Raw genomic sequence first — 23,037 nt, 5'->3', positions numbered from 1 at the left:
GGCCACTTGGCTTTTTGCTCCTCTGGGCGCTACTTCCTCGGACCGCCCGACGCAACGCTCGAGTACCACGGCCCTGACTCTTCCTGGACTCTTGGGCGCTGCTACAAGCAGTGTCACCCTTAACACCAGAAAGCTGGTGGGCACTATGGGGAAAAAACAAAACAAGAAGAAAATGGAGGAGGTACTAGAAGAAGAGGAAGAGGAATATATGGTGGAAAAAGTTGTCAAGGGCAAGGTGGAATATCTTCTAAAGTGGAAGGGTTTCTCAGATGAGGACAACACTTGGGAGCCAGAAGAGAGTCTGGATTGCCCTAACCTTATTGCTGAGTTTCTACAGTCACAGAAAACTGCTGATTCTGATTCTGAAGATAAAGGAGAGGAAAGCAAACCAAAAAAGAAGAAAGAAGAGTCAGAAAAGCCACGAGGCTTTGCCCGGGGTTTGGAGCCAGAGCAGATTATTGGAGCTACTGACTCCAGTGGAGAGCTCATGTTCCTGATGAAATGGAAAAACTCTGATGAGGCTGACCTGGTCCCTGCCAAGGAAGCCAATGTCAAGTGCCCACAGGTTGTCATATCCTTCTATGAGGAAAGGCTAACATGACATTCCTACCCCTCAGAGGATGATGACAAAAACGACAAGAATTAGCCCTGTTGAGTACCAGCCCCTGTCACCTCTAACTGTGGGTTTCAGGGGGAGGGAAGGAGTTGTTCTTGTTTGACACCATAGAGGTAGCTTGAGAAGATGTCCTTTGAAGAGCCAGCATAGTTTTTGTGTCCTGCAGCAGCCCACGTGCTTTCAATTGTTCACGCTGTATAGTTTGCACACCCATCCCAGGGGAGGAGAAAGGGTAAGTGTTTCAAGGCAGCCCTTTCTGTGTTTTACTAAGGAAGCAACTGACCTTCCATGAAGGACAAATCCTGCAGAATTGGGGTGTGGGAAGATACTGTCGATCTTCAAAGAGCATCTCCACAACCCACAGCCTTCTTCCCAATAGTGTTAACTGCATTTTTACAGCCTAGTATGTGTGTAGTTTTTTGGCTATTACTGGTATATTAATTGGGGAAGGGAGGGGTTGGGACAGTGAGGAAGGGAGATGGGTAGAATCATTTTGGTTAAAATTTGGGGCCTGATTAGAGAAATGGTGAAACAGTAGAACAGCTAACTAATAAATTGGTTCTATGTCCAGAATATTTTGCCTTTTCAAAAAATTGTCATTGGCACCATAAATAAGGACTATGAAAGACTGTTTTAAAAAAAAAGTCTGTTAATCCTAAAACCTACAGCCAAGGTGTTCCCAACCTGAGCTCAAAGTGGCCCACAAAGGACAAAGCCAGTTCTGAGTTACCAAAGCTGCCATTTGATGATGCAAACTGACTGGAGAGGGAAATTTATGGAGATCTATAGAGGCAGGACACACTGCCTAGAGGTGCTAATTCTTGAAATTGGAGAGAGAAAAAAAGCTTTTTCCAATTACAAAGTTATAACTATCAGTTTGTCCATAGAAGCCATTGGCTCAAGTATTGCAGGAGGGCCTATGGGAGGTGGAGGAGGAGAGCCTCTGCTCTTAGGGTGGAAACTCTTGGAGCCCCTCTCGTTTTTCTTTTTTCTTTTCCTTTCTGGTTTGTTTGTTTGTTTGTTTCAGCTTTGAACCCTGAAACTGCTTGTGGCAGGTTCAGTTACTGACAGCACAAATTCCATTGAGTCAGTTCAAGGTTTGACTGACTTCACAAGCCCCGGTCTCAGGATATTAACTTTCATATTGGGGTAGTGGTTCACTTGAGAATACAAAATCTTCAGATTAACTGATGTCTAAAATACTGTCTTGAATCATGAGATCCATCAATTTTTAGTATTGTCTATACCTGCAGATAGAATTACATTGTAAAATTTTTTTCAGCATGTGTTAAGATGTATGTGAAAATTTTTGTTTAAATATAAACTTCATACCATACTGTCAGGTTTTGTCTTAATAAAATTATAGATTTCTGGAAAAAAAAACATATAAGCAACTGCATATTTGTAGAAAAGCCTTGTCATGGTTTATCAAAGAAAATAGAATTTTATATAAAAAATTGATAATCAATTTAGAAATTGAACCTTAATTGCTAAAACATTAGTAGGCCACTGATTGTAAGGAATACTTCAGTGCTCTGGGCATCTCAAAGCACCTGCTTGCATGTATTGACTTGTGCACACGGGGCCTGTGGAAGAGGCAGGCAGTGACTATTCAGGCTGCCGTCAGTCTTGGAGTGACACTCTGGTTCTTGAAGGAAGTCTTAGTCTTTGCTATGGAGTGATTACACGAGCACTGTGGGTATGAGGTCATTGCACCTTGGGACCAGGACCCATTGGTTAGAAGGTGTACAGAACACTGCCACGCTCCCTCCTTCCTCTTGACAGTGGTTTACTTTTTAAATATCTCTTCCAGATAGTTCTTTCCTGTTGTGGTCTCCTGTGAGATGTTTCACTTCCTTGCCCTTTCTTTTCATATTCATAACACTTCCTTCTAGAAACCGAGTCCTATCCGTAATACATTATGTGCATGGATGCTTGGGTTTTTTTTTTTTTTTCCCTCTGAGAAGCCTATTTATTGAACCTTTAAGGTAACTTATGCTATGTCCCATAAGAAAAATACTCTCCAAAAGACATATGTTTATTTGGTTTTTATTTTCCCATAGTATAGGAATGGAACCCAGAACCTCCCATGTGCTAGGCAAGTATTGGACGCTGAGCTCTATACCCCTACCTTCCTTTCATGTCATGGTTTGAGGCCAGGACTCATACGTTGCCCAAACTGGCCTTGAACTTGCTATTCATCTGCCTAGGTCTCCTGGGTATCTGGGAACAAAGGCCTGTGTCACTGCCTGACTGGTGCTCTTTTTGTTTCTTTCCCATTGCCTTACTCAAAAATTACGGATAGACCACCTACTGTGTGCTGTGCTTTGCACTGGGAATTTACCATAACTACATCATCTAATTCTTCTTGCTCCCAGAGTCTGGGGCAGCCTCTGGTTCGTCACCGGGACTTTCTCATGAGAAAATTTCTGTGGCATAAATGTGGCAGTGTAAGATGTACTGTTAGGTGATTCTTCCAAAGTTATGTGCGTGGGACTTCATTCTATCAGCTCATGTAAATATTATTCTTCTTTTGGCTTGAATTTCTGTAGTGAGTCAAAGATATGCTTTTTATTTTTAATCAGCAAACACATTACCAGAGAAAACCCCACATTTCTCACGATGCTTGTGGGCTCTCCTCTGTGCCCGCAGCGCTGTGACTCGTCTTGTAGGGAGTCGTAGTTCTGTATTTTAAAACTAACTCGGTGCTCTTTCTTCTGCTTCAGCTGTAAACACACAGACTCTAAGTATGCGTCATGCCTTGTGGTCTCTGTAGAACTTGGCAGCAGCCTTCCCTAACTGGAGCTGTTGCTTGGTTCACTTTCTCCTCTAAAACCGTCGAGCCTCTGGGGCCAAGGTGAGCACACACTCAGTATTTACGACAACACAACCATCCATACAGTGCACAGACACAGCCAGTTGCCACAGGAGCCTCTCAGAAACAGAAAAGTGTGCAGCCTTGCCGTGTCCTTGGAGCTCAGATACAACGCCTCCAGCCACTCATCCTGCCAGCAGGTCTTCACGGACTTCCCTTCTTTTACTTAGAGGCTTAACTGTTAGAGTCAACGTTAAGGATAGTAAGTGTCCTTGCCGTGAAGGAGTCGGCTTCTTGTGATTATCGTTAAAACCAAGACCAAGGGCTAGGGCACTGCCCCGGCAGTTGTGTGTGCTCCAGAGGCATCTAGTCCCTTGGCTTCTGAGGGCACCTACACTCAGATGTACACACCACACACAGACAAGTAAAGCTAAAAGAAATCGTAAGAGGGAGAGTCCACTTTTGTCAGCTAATTCTCCAAACTGCATTATACACTTAAGCTCCTTTGTGTCAAAAGCCATTTTACTTGTGACTTATACACATGTATAGATCCCAATGTCAAATAAAAACAATTACAGCTTGAGTTCTGACTTTAATAAGAGGGGTAGAAACATAGCTCAGCATCAGAGTGCTTGCTAGCGTGAGTCCCTGGGTTCTACCCCAGCACTATCAAAAAGATTACATGCAGTGGAAACTATCTAACAGAAGCTTCTATCATTTCCTGCATTAAGAAAACCAGTTTCAGCCAGGTGTGGTGTTTCAGGACCAGGGAGTAGCTGAGGCAGAGGATTGCAAGTCCAGCATCTTCCTGGGCTGTTGAGTGAGTTCAAGGCCAGCCTGGAAAACATAGTAAGAAATAAAAGACCATGTATCACAGTGAAAAGTAAAAGGGGAAACACAGATTGTTGGCAGAGCATATACTTGCCTAGCATGTGCCAAATTCAGCTCCTGAGACCATGGAAGGTGAGCCCAGCAAAGTGGAGTTTCTTTACTGTCCTCTTTTTAAAAAGACAGGTATGTTTAATTTAGTTGATTTTGTTTTGTCTTTTGAGATTAAGTCTCTGTGTGTGTGTGTCTGTCTGTCTTCCTGTCTCTGTCTCTCGATTTCTCAAGACAGGATTTCTCTATGTAGCCTTGGCTGTCCTGGAACTCACTTCATAGACCAGACTGGCCTTGAACTGCCTTCCTGTGCCTCTAGAGTACTGGTATTAAAGGTAGCCCATGCTAACCTAAAACTTACCATGTAGCCCAGGCTAGCACTGAAATTGTAATGGTGCTATCTGCCCTTTCACTGAGATCTTCTACGTCAATTAATTTAATGTAGAAAATCTCTGACATGCCCAGGGGTTTGTTTCCATGATGGTTCTAATTCCTGCTGATCAACTGTCAAGATCGGCATCTCTGCTCCAAGTACACCCATGAAGCTCTTCTAGGGTTCTGGTTCCTTCCGTTGGTCTGCTCTCAACCAGGACTGAACTCAGCTGTAAGAGGCTTAACATAAGTAGAGTTGGCAGCTTATTGCATGCTTCTCTTGGAAGTTGTTTTAGGTCATTATTGGGTCTAAGTTTTTTATTTTAGTTTTTGATTTTTAGCTTATTCTTGGGTCTGGTTGGTTGGTTGGTTGGTTTTGTCTTCAAAACCCCTTTTTAGGTTTTCTGTGAGAATTACATTTAGCCCATAGATCAGTTTGCTCAGGACTGATGTCTGCAGTACTGGCTTTACTGATGACTGTGGTGTGTCTCCACTGACTAAGGCTTTCTTTTATTTCTTTTATCAGCATCTGATTATAGCACACAGATGCAAAATGCTTTGTTTATGTCCAGAGACTAGGCTTTCTCTTTGTAGTCATAAATGGTATTTTTACTTCATTGTTAATGTGTTCATTGTTAGTATAAAGAAATACAATTTGTTTTTGCAATTGTCTTATTGCTGTTGCTTACTAGGGTTTTTTGGAGTATTTTTTGTAGATTATGTGGGATTTTTCTGCATAGATAATATGTCTTGCCATATGCCAATAAATATCTTCCCTCTTGTTTGCTTTTTTTTTTTTTTTTTTTTTTTTTTTTTTTTTTTTTTTTTCTTGTTCTGTTGCAGAGGTTAGAATTTCTCTCACTGTGCTGTGGTTTGAGAATAACTCCCTGCATTTCTCATTTGTCATCTTAAGGAAGCACCACTTGCTCTCTCATTGCTAAGGAGAATGGTAATAGCATTTAGGGTGAAAAGTGTATTTTGTCAAATACTTTGTCTCCCTGTCTCCTTCCCTCCCCTCTCTCCTCTCTCTCCCTTCCCCTCTCCCCTCTTCTCCCCCTCGCTCCCCTCAATTCCTTCATCCCCTCCCTTCTACTCCATTTCTCTCTTCCTCTCCCTCTATTTCTCTCTTCTTCTCTTCCTCCCCTCCTTCCTTCCCTTCTCTCCATTCCTTTCTCTCTCCCCTCCCTTCATCTTTATTTATTTTATTTTGTGTGTTACTGCCTGTATATATGTGTATACACCATATACATGCCTGTTGGATCCTTTAGAACTGGGGTCACAGATCGTTGTGAACCACCATGTAGGTGCTGGGAATTAAAACTAGGTCTTCTGCAAGAACAACAGTGTTCTTAACCTCTGAGCCATCTCTCTTGTCCTTTCTTTAGAGGTACAGGTCTTATTCTGTAACCCTGGCTGGCCTAGAACTCACTATGTAGTCCAAGCTAGCCTTTCATGATGGTTGTCCTGTCATATCCTCTCAGTTCTAGGCTTCTCATCATGAACCACTACTCCCAGCTTCAATGCTTTCTATAAGTACTGTTAAGATTATATGATTCTTCATATTTAGCTTGTTGACACATTGATAGATTCAAATATACAGCCACCTTACCTGCCCAAAGTGGCTCTCACTTGATCTCTGTGTATAGTTTTCTTTTATCCTTTTGATGTTACTTGTTGAGTACATTTTAATCTATTCTCTTGAGAGATATTAGTCTGTTGTATTCTGGGGCTCAGATTTTGTTTGGTTTCTGTTTGATTCGGGAGTCAAGCAAATACAATCCTCATTAGTTGGGATCTCTTCTTTTCTGTAAAGGAGATTTTGTTAAAGCCATATTGGTCCTAAGCTGTTAGGATTTAACTGTTAGGGTCTAGAAAACCCATCTGGTAATGGAATATCTTTTAAATTACAAATCTGTTCTCTTTGGTGGTCATAAGTTCCATGGGCTGTCTACTTCATCTTGGAAGAGTTGAACTTTGGTCATTTGTGTACTTTAAGACAATGATCCTTCTAGGCTGACAAGCTTATGTATTGAAAAATGTTCATATTGTCCCTTAGGCCTCTTTGTGGCACTATGAGCCTTGAGTGTTGGTGTTGATGGGCCTCAGTAGATAGACTAGGAACTTCCTTTTCAGGCAGTCACCCTACATAAGTCTTTTTTATGTAAGAAAACATTAATGTTCTTAGGAGATAGATTGGTTTCCAGCGTGAAGCAATCTCTAGATGCTCGAGATTCTTCAATTGGTTCTGCTCAAAGCCTTAAGTTCCGATCTTCATGAACCCAAACCTTTGCCTTACCTAAAGATCTTTACATAGACATGTTTCCCAGAGCTGAGCTAATTGATATACAGGTATATCAGCTGGAGTTGGGATGCCCGGCACCAACAACTCTCTTGGTTCAATTGAGGAACCCCTGCCTCAGTATACAAGAAGGGAGCATCTGGCTCACATTTATGCACACACGTGCGCATATAAGTAGGCACCCATGCTACACACACCTACACATAGGAAAAATCAAAAAGCCTTTATCTGGTATATGATTTGCTATCCTCTGTATTTGGGCTTCAAGCATGTCTTTCAGCTCATGAGAAAATGGTTCATTAAGGGTCACCATAGAAATTGTCTCACCGTGTCTGGAACTGAGATTGGAAGTTCCATATATATATCTGAGTTTGGGTTAGTTAGTTTGGTTTTTAATTCTGTTCAGTTAGAATTGGCCATCTCACCCCCAAACTGATCAGCAGTGCGGCTTCAAAGGAGAAAGACAGAGTTAGGATTAAGTGTGGAGCAGTCAGCACAGGCAGTCCTGTGAAAACAGTAAACCGCACTCCCCACACCAGAGGGTGGCTCTCGGGGTGAGAAGAGGAGCCTATAAGAGCCTTTGCTGTCCAGAGCACCTGAGGACCCCAGGGAACTCGTGACTCTCTGTGCAAAAGTGCCCAAGCTGGAGAAGAGCTTCTCCATTATGTAAGGCCTTTGAGTCACATAGCATTCTGAAATTATCCTGTGAGCACTCTGTGTGAATGTATTAGGATAAATTCCTTCAGATGGTAGGTAGTACTTTAGCTCTGCAGTGTGTATGTTTTATAGCTAAATTGGTGGTGCTTTTTATTTTTATGTTGTTGTTCTGAGACAGGGTCTGACTCTGGAACTCACAGCAATCCTCCTGCCTCAGCCTCCATGTACTGGAAATACAGATGTGAAAAATTATACTTAGCTGTGACTTTTACAAAGTACCTTATATTCTTTGATTGCCCTTTAGAAGATGAAAAAGCTTAGCAGTTAACAGGGATGGTTCCATCCAGTACCCACTAATGGAGGGAGCACACATACACATGTACCTTACCTGCAGCCTGGGCTGAGATTGAAAATGGCATCTTACGTTTCTACAATGCAATCTGCTATTTATGCCTAGTCAGTTCTAACAAAGAAGTGTCTCCGGTGGGGAAGAACCATAGGCTTCACTCCTGAATAACAGTGCTCCTGTCTCCCTCGTCTCCCCCACCCCTAGGAGAACGAGTATCGGCTTCGTGGCTTACTGTTGCTCCACCCAGTGTCTGCGGACTTTTAACCTGCTGAGCTGATAACACAGAGAGCCTTAGGAGCACTGCCAGCTCAGCCACTGCAACTGCCTGCCATCGGAGGAGTCGGCCAGGCAGGACAGACCTTTCCATCCTCCCCGAACTGTCCAGAAGAGGAAATGTCCTGATTGGCCTTCACCTTTTCCTCAAGTTGGAATATAGCCTCCCAAATGAAGGACGTGTTGTCTTCTGTGTTTTTCTTTTTATGTGAGTGTGTCTCATATATGAACTTAGTCAGATGAGCTTCCCCACATCTGACTTAAAGCAAACTGCAGTTCCCTGAACTCTTAATTTGATAATAGAACCAAATTAACTGTTAGATGACATACCTTTGGTGATGATCTTCTGTCTTTCCCCAGAGGATGATTTCCCCTGAGATTATTCTCTGTGGCTTCTCCATTGGAAACTTGTCAGTTTCTAGAGTCTCTGCAGCCCCTATGACCCAGCAGAGCAGTTAGGCTCCTGAAGAGGCACAACCGGCCTCAGAGTGCACGCCCTCTGGAAAGTTCCTGCCTTGTTCCTAAGTTTTGCAACCTATGAAGACATTTTTTTGAGAGGGTTTTAAAAACAAAAATGTAGACACTGATTAAATATAAACTACTACAGAAAAAGATGTTTTGAAATGTTTGGGGTTTTTGCTAAGATTTTCTTAGCAAAATTGGGAAGGTTGAGACCTCTGATCCTCTGCCGTGGATTAGTAGTATTTACTGCAACGTGAAATTGCCTTCATTTTCCTCTGACTTCTCCCTAGGGAAACAGAAGGAATGAACAGGTCCACATTCCACCTTTGCAAAGCCCATGAGCTTTCCCTTGTCAGAGAGATGAGCCCTCTGGGGGAACAACTGATTTGCTGCTGCTTTGAAAGGGTGCCACAGTAATCTGCTTTACTTTCAGGTGTTCGCTTGGTTGCTGTGGCGTGTTGCTTTGGGGGGTAAAAGTTCTGTTTACTGGTATAATTTCCTAACACAAGACTGAAAGGAGAATCAAGAAGGGTGGCTTGGTGGAAAAACGATTTCCCAAAACTTTGGCGACATTTTGTTAGCCAGCCTAACTGTAACTTTAGGCTCTAACCGTGCCAAAAATCCTACATAGTTACTGACAGGTGTGTGATCTCTTTGCAGCCACACCACCTGCTGCCCGAAAAGCAGACTCTCCAAGTAATGGCAGAGGCAGAAAGCGGCCATGCATGCCATGTGCTGCCACTGTCTCTACTTCCTCCCGTCCCTTTCACAACTCGCTCTGTTCGGCCTTCATATTTCAAAGGCCTACAGTATAATAGGAACTGAGCACCTGGATCAAACGTCCCTCTGCTTTCATCCTTCTGAATAATGGAAGTTTCAGCACAATCCCTACATGTACATAAGCCGGAGGCAGGAAAAGGTGACCTGACACTTCACATATGTGCTTGGCTTAAGTGAATGACAGCGAAATACAGGGCTGCATCTTTGGTTTGACCTTGATCATCTTATGTCTTAGGTGGAGCAATGAAATGTCACCCTAAAACTCAGGAATTCTCATTGAGAGAAGGTGTGGGATACTTTTATTCTAACTTGTTTAAATTCTTAATAAAGGTATTTACGCTCCAAGTGTCTCTCTCCTCCCATTACTGCAGTGCATTGGACACCAGCAGGGCCTGGGCACACAACCTCTAGGCTGTCCTTCTCAACTTTGGGTACAGCACCTTGGCTTAATTGATGAGTAGTAGAACTTACAAGGTGGTTTCTCTGGTGCTCGTCCTCTTGGAAACTGCTGGACTCTCTGACATCACTGGTAACCTTTGCTATTTAAAAAGCTGCTATCAGCTGGGGGATCCTGCCAGTATGCTGTGCACTCCAGTTGTGTCCAAAGCTTTGGGGAAAAGTGAGACTTACTTTGTATCCTCTTCCCTCCCTCCCCTTGTCCTTCTCTTCACCCCTCTTCCCTGTCCAGAGTGCTGCATATGCTAGGTAAGTACCCTATTGCTGAACTATACCTCCAGCCCTGTATGCTGTTTTTTTCTGATCAGGTAGACAGATGTCTTATACAACAGCAACAGCAACAATAAAGCAAATGGGCTGCTTAGAAAATGTGATCTGATCAGATAAATTTTCATCTTCAGCTCATGTGTGGTTGATTAGTGCCACATTAAAAGCTAAGCTAGCCTTTGAGGACAGGCCTTTCTATGATGTAGAATAGAACCAAAGAGTCCTTTTTAGTTAATTTCCCACTGGTACTCTTCAGTATAATTGTTACCATAGCAAAAAAGTCCTGATTACATTAACATTGTGCAAGTAAAAAAATGTATCGTCAACATATATATATAAATACATACTTCATATATGTAATTTAAATGTATGTATATACATATTGCATATACGTAATTGAAATGTTTTGTTGTTTGACATTTTCATGCATTTATATAGTGACTTTTAGTTGTTGGCACCCCAAATTCTCCTTTCTCATTCCCTTCCCTGTCTGGATGGAGCCTCCTTTACACCAAGTGCTCCCTACTTTCCTGTTTTTTGGGCATGGCCTACTGAGTAGGGAGGGAGTTAATCGCTGGAGCAAGGGTAACTCCTCAATGGCTAGACCCCCCCCCCCATAACCTTTACCTGTTGTATCCCTTGGGGAGGAATCCCTTGGTTGGCCTCCTGCGTCCATAATGAAGCACTCAGAATCCCGGCTGTATAAATGAAGAACATTCCACTCAGACAGAGCAGAGTGGTACACTGTGCTTGTTCTCTGGTCCTCTTCTAGAAACATCTTTTGGTCATCAACACTCACTACAGCCTTTCACACACAACTCACTGTTTAACAAGCATCTCACATTTTGTCTCACACTGAGTGTGATGAGTTAAAATACAGTCTAAGAAAAATGCCTTCACCGCTTTACAGGCTCCATGTGCAAGTTTCTTGAAATATATACATGTACTTTATAATTTCACGGGGGCTTTCAAACCAGCTGTAAAATTATTAGTGAAACTAAATTTCTCAAGTTGAAAACTCAGACCTTATTTTGACTGTAGAAAGCTCAGATGTGATAACTGCTTCGGTGGAAATTAAAACTTTATAAAGTTATGAACACAGATTGCAAATGGACAAAACACCATGTAACCTCCAGTGACTAGATACTGAGACACAACACTTTATATTTGTGTACTTTAATAGAACTCTGGGCCATCACATAATTTTATTTTCTTTGTGATTTCCATCTATGTCTCAGTGAACCTCTGCTGTTTCCCCAGGAACTCTGAACATCCTGTCGTGTCTTTAAGCAGAGAGGATTTAACAAACTCATATCCCTAAAAATAGCCCCATGTTTAAACCCAAGTCTGACTGTTCCCATCCAGGAAGTACCTCCCAGTGACATCAGCTAGTAGATCTAAGGGATGCAGGTGTCTGTGGGAAAGGCATCGAGCATATCCCAGTGACTGTCATACTTGGGGAACGACACTGATTCTCAGGCTAAGATGCCCTTTGAAGCACGCATAGCTGCATGGTCCTTTCTACTTCAGAGACAGCAAAGTGCTGGCAGCCACAGTGAAGGTGGGACAGAGGGTGGAGCCTTTGGAGGCTGTTTTTACTTGTAATTAAGACACAAGGGTTGCTGGATTTGATTTGGCTTTTGGTTTTGTCACCTTGCAGCAGGGACAGGATTAACTTTTTATCTGTATAAAGACTATCAGGGTTTCTTTTTCATACTGTCCTAAGGGTGTGTGTACATGTATGTACACATACATTCACTTGGAGCATAATCATTGTCTAAAATGGGTATTATGTGTAGTTTGATCGTATGCTTATGGAATAATTGATATCTATAGAATAATTGAACTTGAATTATATGAATGCTCATAAATGTAGATGGTAGAGTCTTCACTGTTTCAAACAAACTCATTTTGTTAAGAGAAAAGGGGCATTATATATTTTGGTCAAGGCCAGTGAAATGGTAGGTAAAAGATATTTGAAAATTCTCCAGACCGCATAAAAGCAAAGAGAAAATTAACAAGAGTGTTAGAATTCACTTTTTCCAGAATTAAACAATTACTAAAATGTGCAGTAATCCAAGCCGTGTTTATTAGGAGAGATTGGCTGACCAGTGGGCCTTGGGTTATAATAACCTGCCCTGCTCCCATCTTCACTGCAGGTCACAAAACTGAGCTAGCAACACAAGGGGCAGGATGGCTGGATTTCTCGGGCCCTCATTTCCAGATCACATGGGCTTGCCAGTTGTGATGGGAGTTATTCCTCTGTTATATTTGCTGGGAGATCTTCAGAGTGTGTGGCTGCTTTAACTAATAGGTGACCTGTGGAACTAGCAATAGGCTAAGAATTTTAAAGGAACGCTCAGGGAGTGAGGCAGCCAAACAAAGGCTCTTCGGAAGCTTTGATGTTCGGTTCCTGAGGGTCAGATGGTCCCACACTGGGCAGAGCTTTGCATGTACTAAGGGTTCTGCCCTTGCTCAGGAAAGGCCTAATAGCATCCAAGGCACTTGTTGCCCTTGAGGCTCTGTAAAAGCTTACAGTAAAGCCAAAGGCAGTGCTGTCACCTGTGCAAGTTGAAGGATTTCCCCAACATGCCCTCAGAGCCCCAAGACATACTGGCTCAGGTAGGGAAGTGTCTGCCCCACCATTAGCTGATCACTAAACCACCAGAGCACACACTGTAGTCCACTTGTATCACAGAGATACAGGTACTGCTGAACTACTTAGACTCACTGAAACCACACCACAGCTACAGGAAACCTCTTAGGGGCCAAGTAAATAGGACTTGAGTCACCACAGTATCCTCAGAAGTGTCCAGTTTTCCATACCGAAAAAAAAAAAAAAGAAATTTAAGAAAAACAAGTGGAAACCACCTGAAGAAATCCTGACATTGGATTTTTAGATGAAGACTTTATAGCATGTTTAAATACTCTTTCTTATAGAAAATGAGTGTCTAAAAACACCAAGGGTGGGAACCAGGGACATAGCTCTGTTGGTAGAGTGTTTTCCTAGTACATGTAAAGTCCTGGGTTCCATGGTGGCAAATATCTGCAGTCCCCAAACTTGGCAAGAAGACCAGAAGTGCAAGGTTATCTGTCTCAATCACAGAGTTCCAGGCCAGCGTGGGAAGAGTGTAAAAGTTACCAAATAGAAACTGCTGAACGTAAATTCTGAAGCTAAATGCATTGACAAAAATGAGAACTTGACAAGATGTGTCCAACACATTTGGGCTCCAGCAGAGTGACAAGACTTGAATAAAGGTCAAGACGATCCATTTCCAAGCCAAGTGGTAGTGGCAGGGGTGATGGGCTCACATCCTACTCCAGAGGCAGTTCAAGGCCAGCCTGGTCTACAGATTTCCAGGATGGCTTGGAATACACAGAAACCCTGACTCAAAAAAAAAAAAAAAAAATCCATATCTAAAGGGCAGAAAAGGGGGTGAAGAAAAATTCTCTCAGACCTGTGGAATATTACCAAGCACAAACTTTAGCTTACTTGGAGTTTTAAAAGGGAGAAGACAAAAACAAATAGTTTGTATAGCCTAAGACTCCAACTGGGTGGAAATCACTGATTAGTAACTCAAATAGTCATGCTGTCAAAGACAGTCCTGACATAGGGAAGGAATAGTTACAATTTAGGTGTTCACCACAAGCATGGAGACCAGAAGATGGTGGACTCGGAGGCAGAATTAGAGCATCCCAGATGAGTCCACGGGGGCACATGCAGTGATGCAGCCAGAGTTCATCAAGCCTGTACCCACAGTGAAGCACTTTCTCCAACCAGGCCACAACCTCCTAATAATGCCATCCCTTAAGGGTCTAGCATACAAATGCATTAGACTATTGGGGCCAAACCTATTCAAACCACCACACCCTTAAGTAGCTAATCTCCAGGACTTATATTATGAAGGGGTGTTTAATTTTGTCAGTGGTCTTTTCTGCATCTAATGGGAGGATCATGTGGCCTTTATCCTTCAGATTGTTTACATGGTGTGTTACATTTATTGATTCATATATGTTGAACCTTCCCTGCATCTCTGGGATGAAGCTCAGAGATCATAGTAGATGACTTTCTGATGTGTTCCTGGATTCAGTTTGCAAGTATTTTCTTGAGACTTTTTCATCTATGTTCGTAAAGGAAAGCAGTCTATAATTCTCTTTTCTTGTTGGGTCATAATGCAGTTTAAATATTAGGGTGACTATAGCCAATATAAGGCAATAGTAATTTCATTTCTTGTGGGGATAATTGAATATTGCCATTAACTCTTCTTTGAAAGTCTTGTAGAGTTCTGAACTGAAACCATATAGCTCTGAACTCTCTTTGGTTGGGAGAATTTTGTTAAAGTTTTTATTTTACAAGGAGTTACAGGTCTTCATCTGATCTTGATTTGACTTTGATAGGTGGTCTCTATTGAGAAGATTATCCATTTCTTTAGATTTTCTGGTTTGATTTGGTGAAGTACAGGTTTTAAAGCAGGTCCATGATGTGAAACTACCAGAGAATCAATAAAACTGTTGTGGGGTGGGGGGGGGGGGCGATTACACAACATTGAAGCTGAAGAAAAATAGGTAAGTTCCTCATGCTGGAGACAGGATTCTTCCCAACACCCCCGACCTCCTGAGACATTTCTTTGTGTAGCCTTGGCTGTCCTGGGACTAACTCTGTAAATCAGGCTGGCCTTAACTCACAGATTCTCCTGCCTCTGCCTCAGTGCTGGGATTAAAGGTGTGCGCCACCACTACCCAGCTCAGACAAATTTCTTGGGATAATGTTATTCCCTAAATTGAAATTATTATTAATATTTTATCTTTTATATTGAATATCAAAATAATTTTAAGAGGATTCATACTTCCTAATTTCAAAACATGCTATGATGCTAGTATTTAAAACAATGCGATAGTCACACAAAGATACACATGTAAATAGGATAAATTTGAGATTCCAAAAATCAATCCCTGTATTTATAATCAACTTGGTTTTGTAAATGGTTCCAAGACATTTCAATAAGCAAATATGTGGCTTTTTTAATATGAATAATACTGCTATGATGGTTACATGTAACAAAATGAAAATTATGCCCCAACCTCATACAATATTCTAAATGGATCATAGGCTGCAATTGAGGAACTCAAACCTTTTGATAGAAAATGAAGGAATAAACAAACCTTCATGCTATTGGGGTACATAGGCAACAAGAAAAGATGAATTCTACTTTATTAAAATTTAAAAATACCTCAAAGGACAAGAAAGAAGGCTGCAAAGGGAAACGATCTCTAGCCAGGATCTTCTTGGTCTCCAGAGAAGATTGATACAAACATCCAAAACCTAGAGAAAAGACGCTCGCCATAGAGCCAATCAGGAAGCAGAACCAGGAGTCGCACTTGGCATTCACCAGTTTCCTAAATGGCGAACAAAAGACTATGGACAAGAAGGGTGGGGGTGAAACCCGCATGCACTGATGGTCGGAATATACAGTCCGGCTTAAAGTTTACAGGAAGTCAGCTCACAGTGCCTCAAATGGCTAACCTGAGACAGCAGTGCGTGCTTTTCCCAAACTACTCAAAAGGGGGTACAACTCTCTGTGGATGTGGCTAAAGTACAGTATCCACGTGGTCTAGACATTAAAAGCAAAGTACTAGCATATGGTACAAAATGAGGAGACCCTAAACACATTATTACATAAAACGTAATGAAAAGAGCCAAATCCACAAGTCTATAAGCCATGTGAGTCCATTTTTAGGAAATGTCTAAAATCTTCAAATCTATATGTCAGTAAACACGGGCTGCTCCAACAGTCTTTGCAGAAGCTGTCGATGAAACTGCTGTCACTGTGGCTGGATGTAAAGGGAGTAGGAACAGTGTTAGTGGCCCAGTTAGTCTCAGGTGTTCTCATGTCATGGGTCGTGTTAATGTCCATCACTATGACAAAGCACCTCCTGAGCAAAGAAAGGAAGAAGGTGAAAGCTGTGTTTAGCTGTCTCCAACCTCAGAAAACTTTTACCCTTTTTGTTTATGTCAAAGTCATGTTTTTGTAAAGCCATGTAATATGATTTAAGTCCAAGAACACTTCAGTTCCTGTGACTAGCATGTCACTGCCATAAGGTCTCATCAAAGGTTTTCAAAATCAGTTCTGCTTAGCACATTAAGGGCAACAACAAAATGATGTGAGACTGGACCAATTAAGCCTTAATGCTAAATGTGCTGTGTACACTTGCATCTGAAGCATGGCCCAAATGGTTCACAGGGTCTTTGAGAAATGAGAGATAGAATCTAGTGACCATTGAAACAAACAGCTCAGAGAAGAGTCATGTTAATGCCAAGGAGAAAAAACAATGGCACCAAAATCCAGGCAGCAACGGGAGGTTGGGGTTGGGGGTGGGGAGGCTGCAGAAGAGCAGAGCATCCCATCCTTCTGGGGCCTCAGTGGCGGAGGAGCTCTGCAGACAGGCACACATGAAGAGATTGGAAGGAGGAGGAGAAGGTGTGGAGGCTTGGGAGACAAAATTACAACCACTTAGAGAAGACGGCAAGTCTTAAAGTTGGGCAACAGTTTCCCATGCCCACGTCTCCTCGATATCTTTTGTTTTAATGTTGTACACTGTGCTCAGTGGAAGAAAATCTGTAAAGAAATGCTGTGAGCTGGGACCTCTGACACCACTAAGCCAGAGACCTGGGATTCAGTGCTGGCCACTCCCTGCCAGCAGCTGAGATTGCCCTAGACTATGTAGGCTCGTGACAGTGATGAGGCCAGTGCTTTGAACAAGGACAAGTGTCCAGTGACTAGACTGTATAAGTGAACCCACTTCAGCTTACTCTGTTGGAAGCTAAGCTAAGTAGATGGTGGTGATTTTGCAGGCCAACAAAGCAGGCCCAGAATCAAGGTACTGCACACTACTTCAGAAGAAACGATGCAAGGTCCTCTACAAACACTCCCTGGATTTGCCATATTTGGCAGAAGAAGAGACATAAATATTGAAACTGTGAAGACATAGAAACATGAGATTAAAGAGCAGAATCGTGTGATCCAACCAATGTCAAAAGAAAGCAAGAAGTAACTTGACTTCCACATGTGCCTGTGGCCACCTTCAGGAGTTGTCTTCACATGCCACCTTCCTCTGGGACACTCTTGCCCTGTCCCTTATCTTTGCAAGGATCTCACTGATGTATCTCAGTTGGCAAACCTATCTCAAAGGAGGTGGAACATTCCAGAAATAGAGCTCATCCCACCCCACCCACCCCACCCTACCTCGCCCTTGGCTTCCTCTCAGGGTCACTCTTGAGTCACTTTGCCAAACCTACTGCATGCAGATGCAGACCGTCTTCATAGATCGTCCTCAGCTTCTGCTGGACAAGGCCAGTGTTGCCCATCAACTGCTGGATAGCCTGGAGCTGGAGCGAAGACCAGAGTGCACACTGCATTGTTCCCATTAGCAATGCTGACATAATTCTCATCCCTCCTGTACAGAAAGGCCCTTCCAGAAAAACCCGAGTTTCCTCGTGTGGTGTTTTTCACTAGAGCCTTCATTTTGAAAACATGCCATCTGGTACCTCAGCTTCAAATGCACACTGTATCTGACCAGACAGTCTCCTAACCCTTAGCCGTGAGGCTGCTCTCTGAGCCTGCAGCTTACTCCTAGCAAGATTTTCTAATGCTATTTCTAGTTTTCAAAACAGCATATTATGCAAAAATTCTCCACCAAATGACATCCTGCTCCTCTGAAACACACACTCACACACACACACACTCACACACACACACACATACACACACTAACATACACTCACATATACACACACGCAATCACACCAAATACAACTGAAGTCTGGAAAGGAGTCCTGCTCAGACCAACAACAAAAAGGGAACTTAAAATCAGTGAGGGTCCACCACTCTGTACAACAGGATGAAAACAAAAACCAGAAAACTTTCCCAAAGGTGAGCGCTTGCTCAGGTGAACGCCTCCATCCCTGCCCTTGGAGGTGGAGATGAAGTCTGATACATGTTCATTATCAGGAGTTGAAGGCCAGATTCGGCTACATGTTCATTAGAAGATTCCTCTCCGCTCTGCTTGAGAGAAAAAAACCTGAGGGCATAAATAATAAATGAATGAATAACTGTCATGCTGATGTCGTGTCTAAGAACAAGCCACTGTACTTTCAGACTCGGGGAGCCTGCTCGCTAGCTGTCCTGGCCTATATAAAGGTTTAAGAATATCCAGACATGTATCTGTTACATGAAATAATCACCTTGGTCCTAAAAATACTCTCTCGCTACTAATTCAATTAAAAAAATGCAGTGGGAAAGCTTAATTAAGCTTTCTAGGTGGTTAAAACTCTGCTACCAGAAAAAATACTATTCTTAGAACCTCACCGTCAAATGGCAGGAAACAGAAGGTACACCCTCGGCGGAGAAGTGCCAGCTCCTGAGACGTCTTGTGAGACCTCACTAAGCAGAGCTGAGGCTGGGCAGCTGCACAGGGCTTGGGTGTATAGTGCTGTGCCCTTTGGGGAGCGAGGAATTGGTGAGAGGCCAGATGCCCTTGGGACACTTGGGACTAGTTGAAACCATCCCACCACACCTTGCTTTGATGATGCTGATGGATGAGATAAGGTTTAATTTTTCAGCACCTGGTGTTAACAAGGCAAACTTCACAGCATCAAAACAACAAAGGAAAAACCAAAACAACATTTACAGATCGGCAGTGTGTCAGGGAGCAGAGAGCAGCAAAGAAAGGAGGGAGGTCTCACAACAGACACCACAGTGGGGAAAGATGACTTGCCACGAAGTCATGGGGAGACAGTGCCTTGGTGGGCTTTGTGGAGAGAACAAATAATGGAGCCAGGCTGGTGAGGGGAATCGTTGGAACACTGTGCCCCTGGAGATGTTACCAAAACCAGCACCCACCCACCCACCTCTTTCTAGGGTCTCAGTCTCCTCTTTCCACCAGGCCCAAGTGTGAGACAGGGGCACATCTTCGAAGGCCCAGTCTTCGATGATGAAGTCCCAATGCTAGAAGAAAGTCAAGGTTTCCCATGATTCGAGCCACCAAGCAGAGCTAAACAGGAACACCATCCCTCCTTAGCAGTTCTGAGAGATTGTTGTGAGAACAGATACTTACACCCACATTAGACAAAGGACATGGAGGAGTTGAAGCTAAAATTTCCCAGCCCGATTGCAAAAGATCCAAGGTTAAATTTTACTCATTTACTCTGGGACTGGAGTGGGCTGCACAAAGCTGGGGCCCATCCCTACGGGAAAACAGACTGACTGTAACAAAAGCAGACCAAGTGAATACAAGTTCCCAGGAAGGAGGAGGTGAGGGAGGCAGATCTGGCCAGAGAGTCTGAAAGATGCAAAGCCGTCAGAAAGGAAAGAACCAGGGAAGAAAGTTCAGACAGAAGAACTGTGTGGTGGGCAGCTCTGAGGTGAGGAGATGCTGAACATGTTCTAGAACTGAGAGAAGACAAGTACGACCAGACATGGTGAGAAATGAACCAAGTCTGGACAGGAAAGATGGCTCAGCAATGAAGAGCACCAGTTGCTCTGACAAAGGAACCAGATTTGAGTCCCAGCACCCATAGAACAACTCTCAACTCTTAACCCCAGTTCACAGAATCTGACTCCCTCTTCTTGGTTCTGTGAACATATCATGCAAGTGAGACAATAAACACATGCAGGTAAACCATCCACAAACATGAAAGAAAATGACCCTTTTAAACAATTAGAGGAATCTGCAGAGCCGGGGGCAATGAGGACACCCAACCACAGGCTAGAACTGCCGACACTGTGAGCCAAATACCGCAAAGGCTGTGGGAATTTAGGAGATTGTCCAAGATACAGCACCTTGGAAAAGAGGCTACCCACAACAAAAACTCACTTTTGGATAGTTCAAGAGATCAGACAGGTATGGATGAAGCAAGTAAAAGAGAAAGTAAGTCCAAGTAGGGACATTGGCCTCTAGCTTCTCCATGCTCATGACTCCACAGTATAGTAGTCAGCTTTCTGTTCCTATAACAAAACACCTTGACTAACCTACTTACAAAGGAGGAAAGGGTTGTTTTGGTTCAGTGTTGACGGTTCCAGCCTGTGATTGGCTGTCTCTGTTGCTCTGACTCTGTGCTGAGGCAGGCACTATGGAGGAAGCATAGGATGGAGCAAAGCTTCCACCTCATGGGCAGGAAACTTGAGGAGTGGGAAGAAGTTGTTGGCCCATAGTCCTCTCCAAGGGCATGTCCTCATGTGACCTAAGGATCTCCTATCCTGCCCCTCTTCTTTAAGGTTCTACCATCTCCCAAAAGCCCTACTCTGGGGACCAAGCACATGGTCATCAAGGGCATTGAAAATGTACACTATTACAGACCATGTTCCTGGTTCACAGGGCAAAGGGGCAGACACGACTCCTTCTGGAGAAGGTTCTTCTGGAGGCTTAATCTCCATCCTCTACCAGATATCACCATGCCCTTATACCCTTAGGTGGGTTGTGGTTGAAGAAATTGAAGGTGGGATGCTCAGAGGGCTCAGGACACCTAAGCCCATTCCTGGAAAACGAGGAAGTACAGTAACCCTGGCTTGGAGCAATTCTTACAGATGTGGACCAATGCTGCTTCTGTATCTTCTTACTTACAAAAATAATCCTGGATCCTAAAATCGCTGCACATTTTTTTAAAAAGCTGTCTTTATGATGTGGCCAGAAGTTTGTGGAGGGAATTTGGGCCCTTCTTCTGGAAACTGTGGTCAAGTTCCCAGGTGTCCCCCCTACGGGGCCTCCCTAGGTTCTGGGGCTCCCCAGTTGCTGCTGCTGCTCTGTGGTTTCAGTGTGCTGGGATTATTAATGCCAGATGTTCTTACTGCCTTAAAAAACAAAGGATCCTCTTGATGAAACCCAGACAGAGTTCTTCAGATGTGAAGAGGTAAAGAACAGATTCTCTAGAGCGTAGGTCCCACTTCTTTACGAACTCAAACCAGAACACCTGAACATAGAGCTGTCTTGACAACCTCCGGATGCCCTTTCAGTAGCCCCATACCAGCTCAGGGATGCACACTGCTCCCAGGAACCTTTGGGTGCCTCTAGGTAGCCCTGTGGGGACAGAGACAGCCCAACATGGTTGGATGCACCAGGCATGGGTGGATGTAACATAGACCTGGGCTGGCCCTCGGATTCCTGTCAGCCATACTGTGCTCGCCAGGGAATGAGGATAGGGACTCCTGCATCTCTCAACAGCAGGGCCAACAAGTCTGCAGGTGTGTGTGGAAGCACATCCCGTGCAGACACACTGCCTTTGGCCACCCCAGCTGTACCTCTGGTGGCATACGGACAGATGTGGGGAGGCCAAGAGCAGGGTTTGTGTAGCCACAGACTACTGATGACTCCAGAGGAGGTAAAATCAGGTGGCCACCCAAGGGCCCCACCAATGCCCTTTGATGTCTACCCCCCAGTGCTAAACATGCTGGAGAGATTTTTATCTACCTTGGAAACCTGAAGTTATTAAGTAACAGCTACTTTAAGGTCCCATTTCTCTTTGTAATCAAAGAAGAGATTTCTTTCAGCACAGCCTCAGGTTAGGCTAGCAGGCTCTGAGTTGCTGCAAACTCGGCTTCATCTGAGACGCAGGCACTGTGTTGTGCTGCCTGGGGTTTGCCTTCCCTTTGGCCCTGAACTCAGGTTCTCAAGGGCTCTCCTCTGATGTTCTCTGAAACTAGAGAACAGAGGACAATGCAAATGGGAGGCTGAATCGTCTTTTGAGCCATGAGAGGCCAACTCTGGAGGTGACACTCTCCCGTTCCACCCACTGACACCCTCACGTTCTTCTGACTCTAGATGCACCCTTAGTCTGGAGACATCACAAGTTTACATTTAGAAAAAGTGTGTCTACACTGAGACCCTTGGGCTATTTACACCTCACCTCCTTATCTTATAAATGTGGGGGATAAAGAGGTGCTCCCAGAGTGAGAATAATAGAATATACCCAACCTCTCCATTATCAGCCCCGAATTCTCCCTCCCTACCCATTCCTTACTCTCCAGGGCTTAGCACAGTATAGTCTCCATGGCCACAGAGCTGAGGGATGTCAGGATACAGGGTGCTGTGGGGAAGCCTTTGTGCTTTCCTCAGAGCAGTTTCACTCCCCAGGGCCTGGTTCCAACCTCCACTCAGATGACACGCTCCTGCCAAATCCATGGCCTCCTTTCCTCTCCTGGTGGCTCGAGGCCCAGTTTTTGGAGACATTTGGCTTTGATGCGCCTCTAAGTGCTAGGACAAGTTACTTGGAGGCCTTTAAGCCCAAACAAGGTCAGACGCTGTACCCTATCTCCTTGTGTACACAGGCCTCTGCCCTCGGTGACCCTGCAAAGAGCTCACAAAGAGGAAAAACATGAGTTGTTAATACTGTACTCACCGCCAGCTGCAGCCATTGGTCAGGGTTAGCCTCGCTCATTGATTATGGCTTAGGTCTCTGTTTTATAAGTGTGTGTGTGTGTGTGTGTACATTTATACTATAAATATAATATAGTGTATGATATATATCCTATCTACCATTTCCTACACACTATGACTTAAGGGGCCTTGCTGAGATCAAGCCCTCAGGGTAAGTGTTGTACCTGACTCTCCCAGCTCTGAGCCCACCAGCTCTTGCTGACTTGGGGCTGAGCCTGGCCAGGAAATGCTGCTCTTTCCAAACCACAGCACAATCACTTTGGTGATGAGGTCACTTAAAGAAGGAGCAAGGCACATTTTTTCAATACTCGTGTGTGTGTGTGTGTGTGTGTGTGTGTGTGTGTGTATGTGTGTGTATGTGTGAAGCATATGTATTGTGTGGG

The 23,037-nt window shown here is 43.8% G+C and overlaps 2 protein-coding genes across 4 annotated transcripts in view; both read left to right on the top strand.

Annotated features, from left to right (window-relative positions):
• Positions 1 to 9,787, top strand: part of LRRC28 (leucine rich repeat containing 28) — a 124,494-nt gene extending 114,707 nt beyond the window's left edge. For all 3 annotated transcript variants that reach the window (XM_080914951.1, XM_080914949.1, XM_080914950.1), the window contains one exon: positions 8,192 to 9,787. In XM_080914951.1, the coding sequence (XP_080771077.1) occupies positions 8,192 to 8,264 (73 nt within the window). In that variant the 3' untranslated portion in view covers positions 8,265 to 9,787. The remainder of the gene's footprint in view (positions 1 to 8,191) is intronic.
• On the top strand, positions 146 to 601 carry LOC308419190 (chromobox protein homolog 1-like; the record flags this gene model as incomplete). The annotated part of the gene is made up of 1 exon (XM_080914811.1): positions 146 to 601. The coding sequence occupies one exon, from the start codon at positions 146 to 148 to the stop codon at positions 599 to 601; it is 456 nt and encodes a 151-aa protein (XP_080770937.1).
• Positions 9,788 to 23,037: the final 13,250 nt, after the last annotated feature.

The sequence above is a fragment of the Micromys minutus genome (assembly GCF_963924665.1).
Source record: "Micromys minutus genome assembly, chromosome: 3".
In the NCBI taxonomy this organism is placed as follows: domain Eukaryota; kingdom Metazoa; phylum Chordata; class Mammalia; order Rodentia; family Muridae; genus Micromys; species Micromys minutus.
This window is presented reverse-complemented; position numbering and strand designations above follow the sequence as displayed.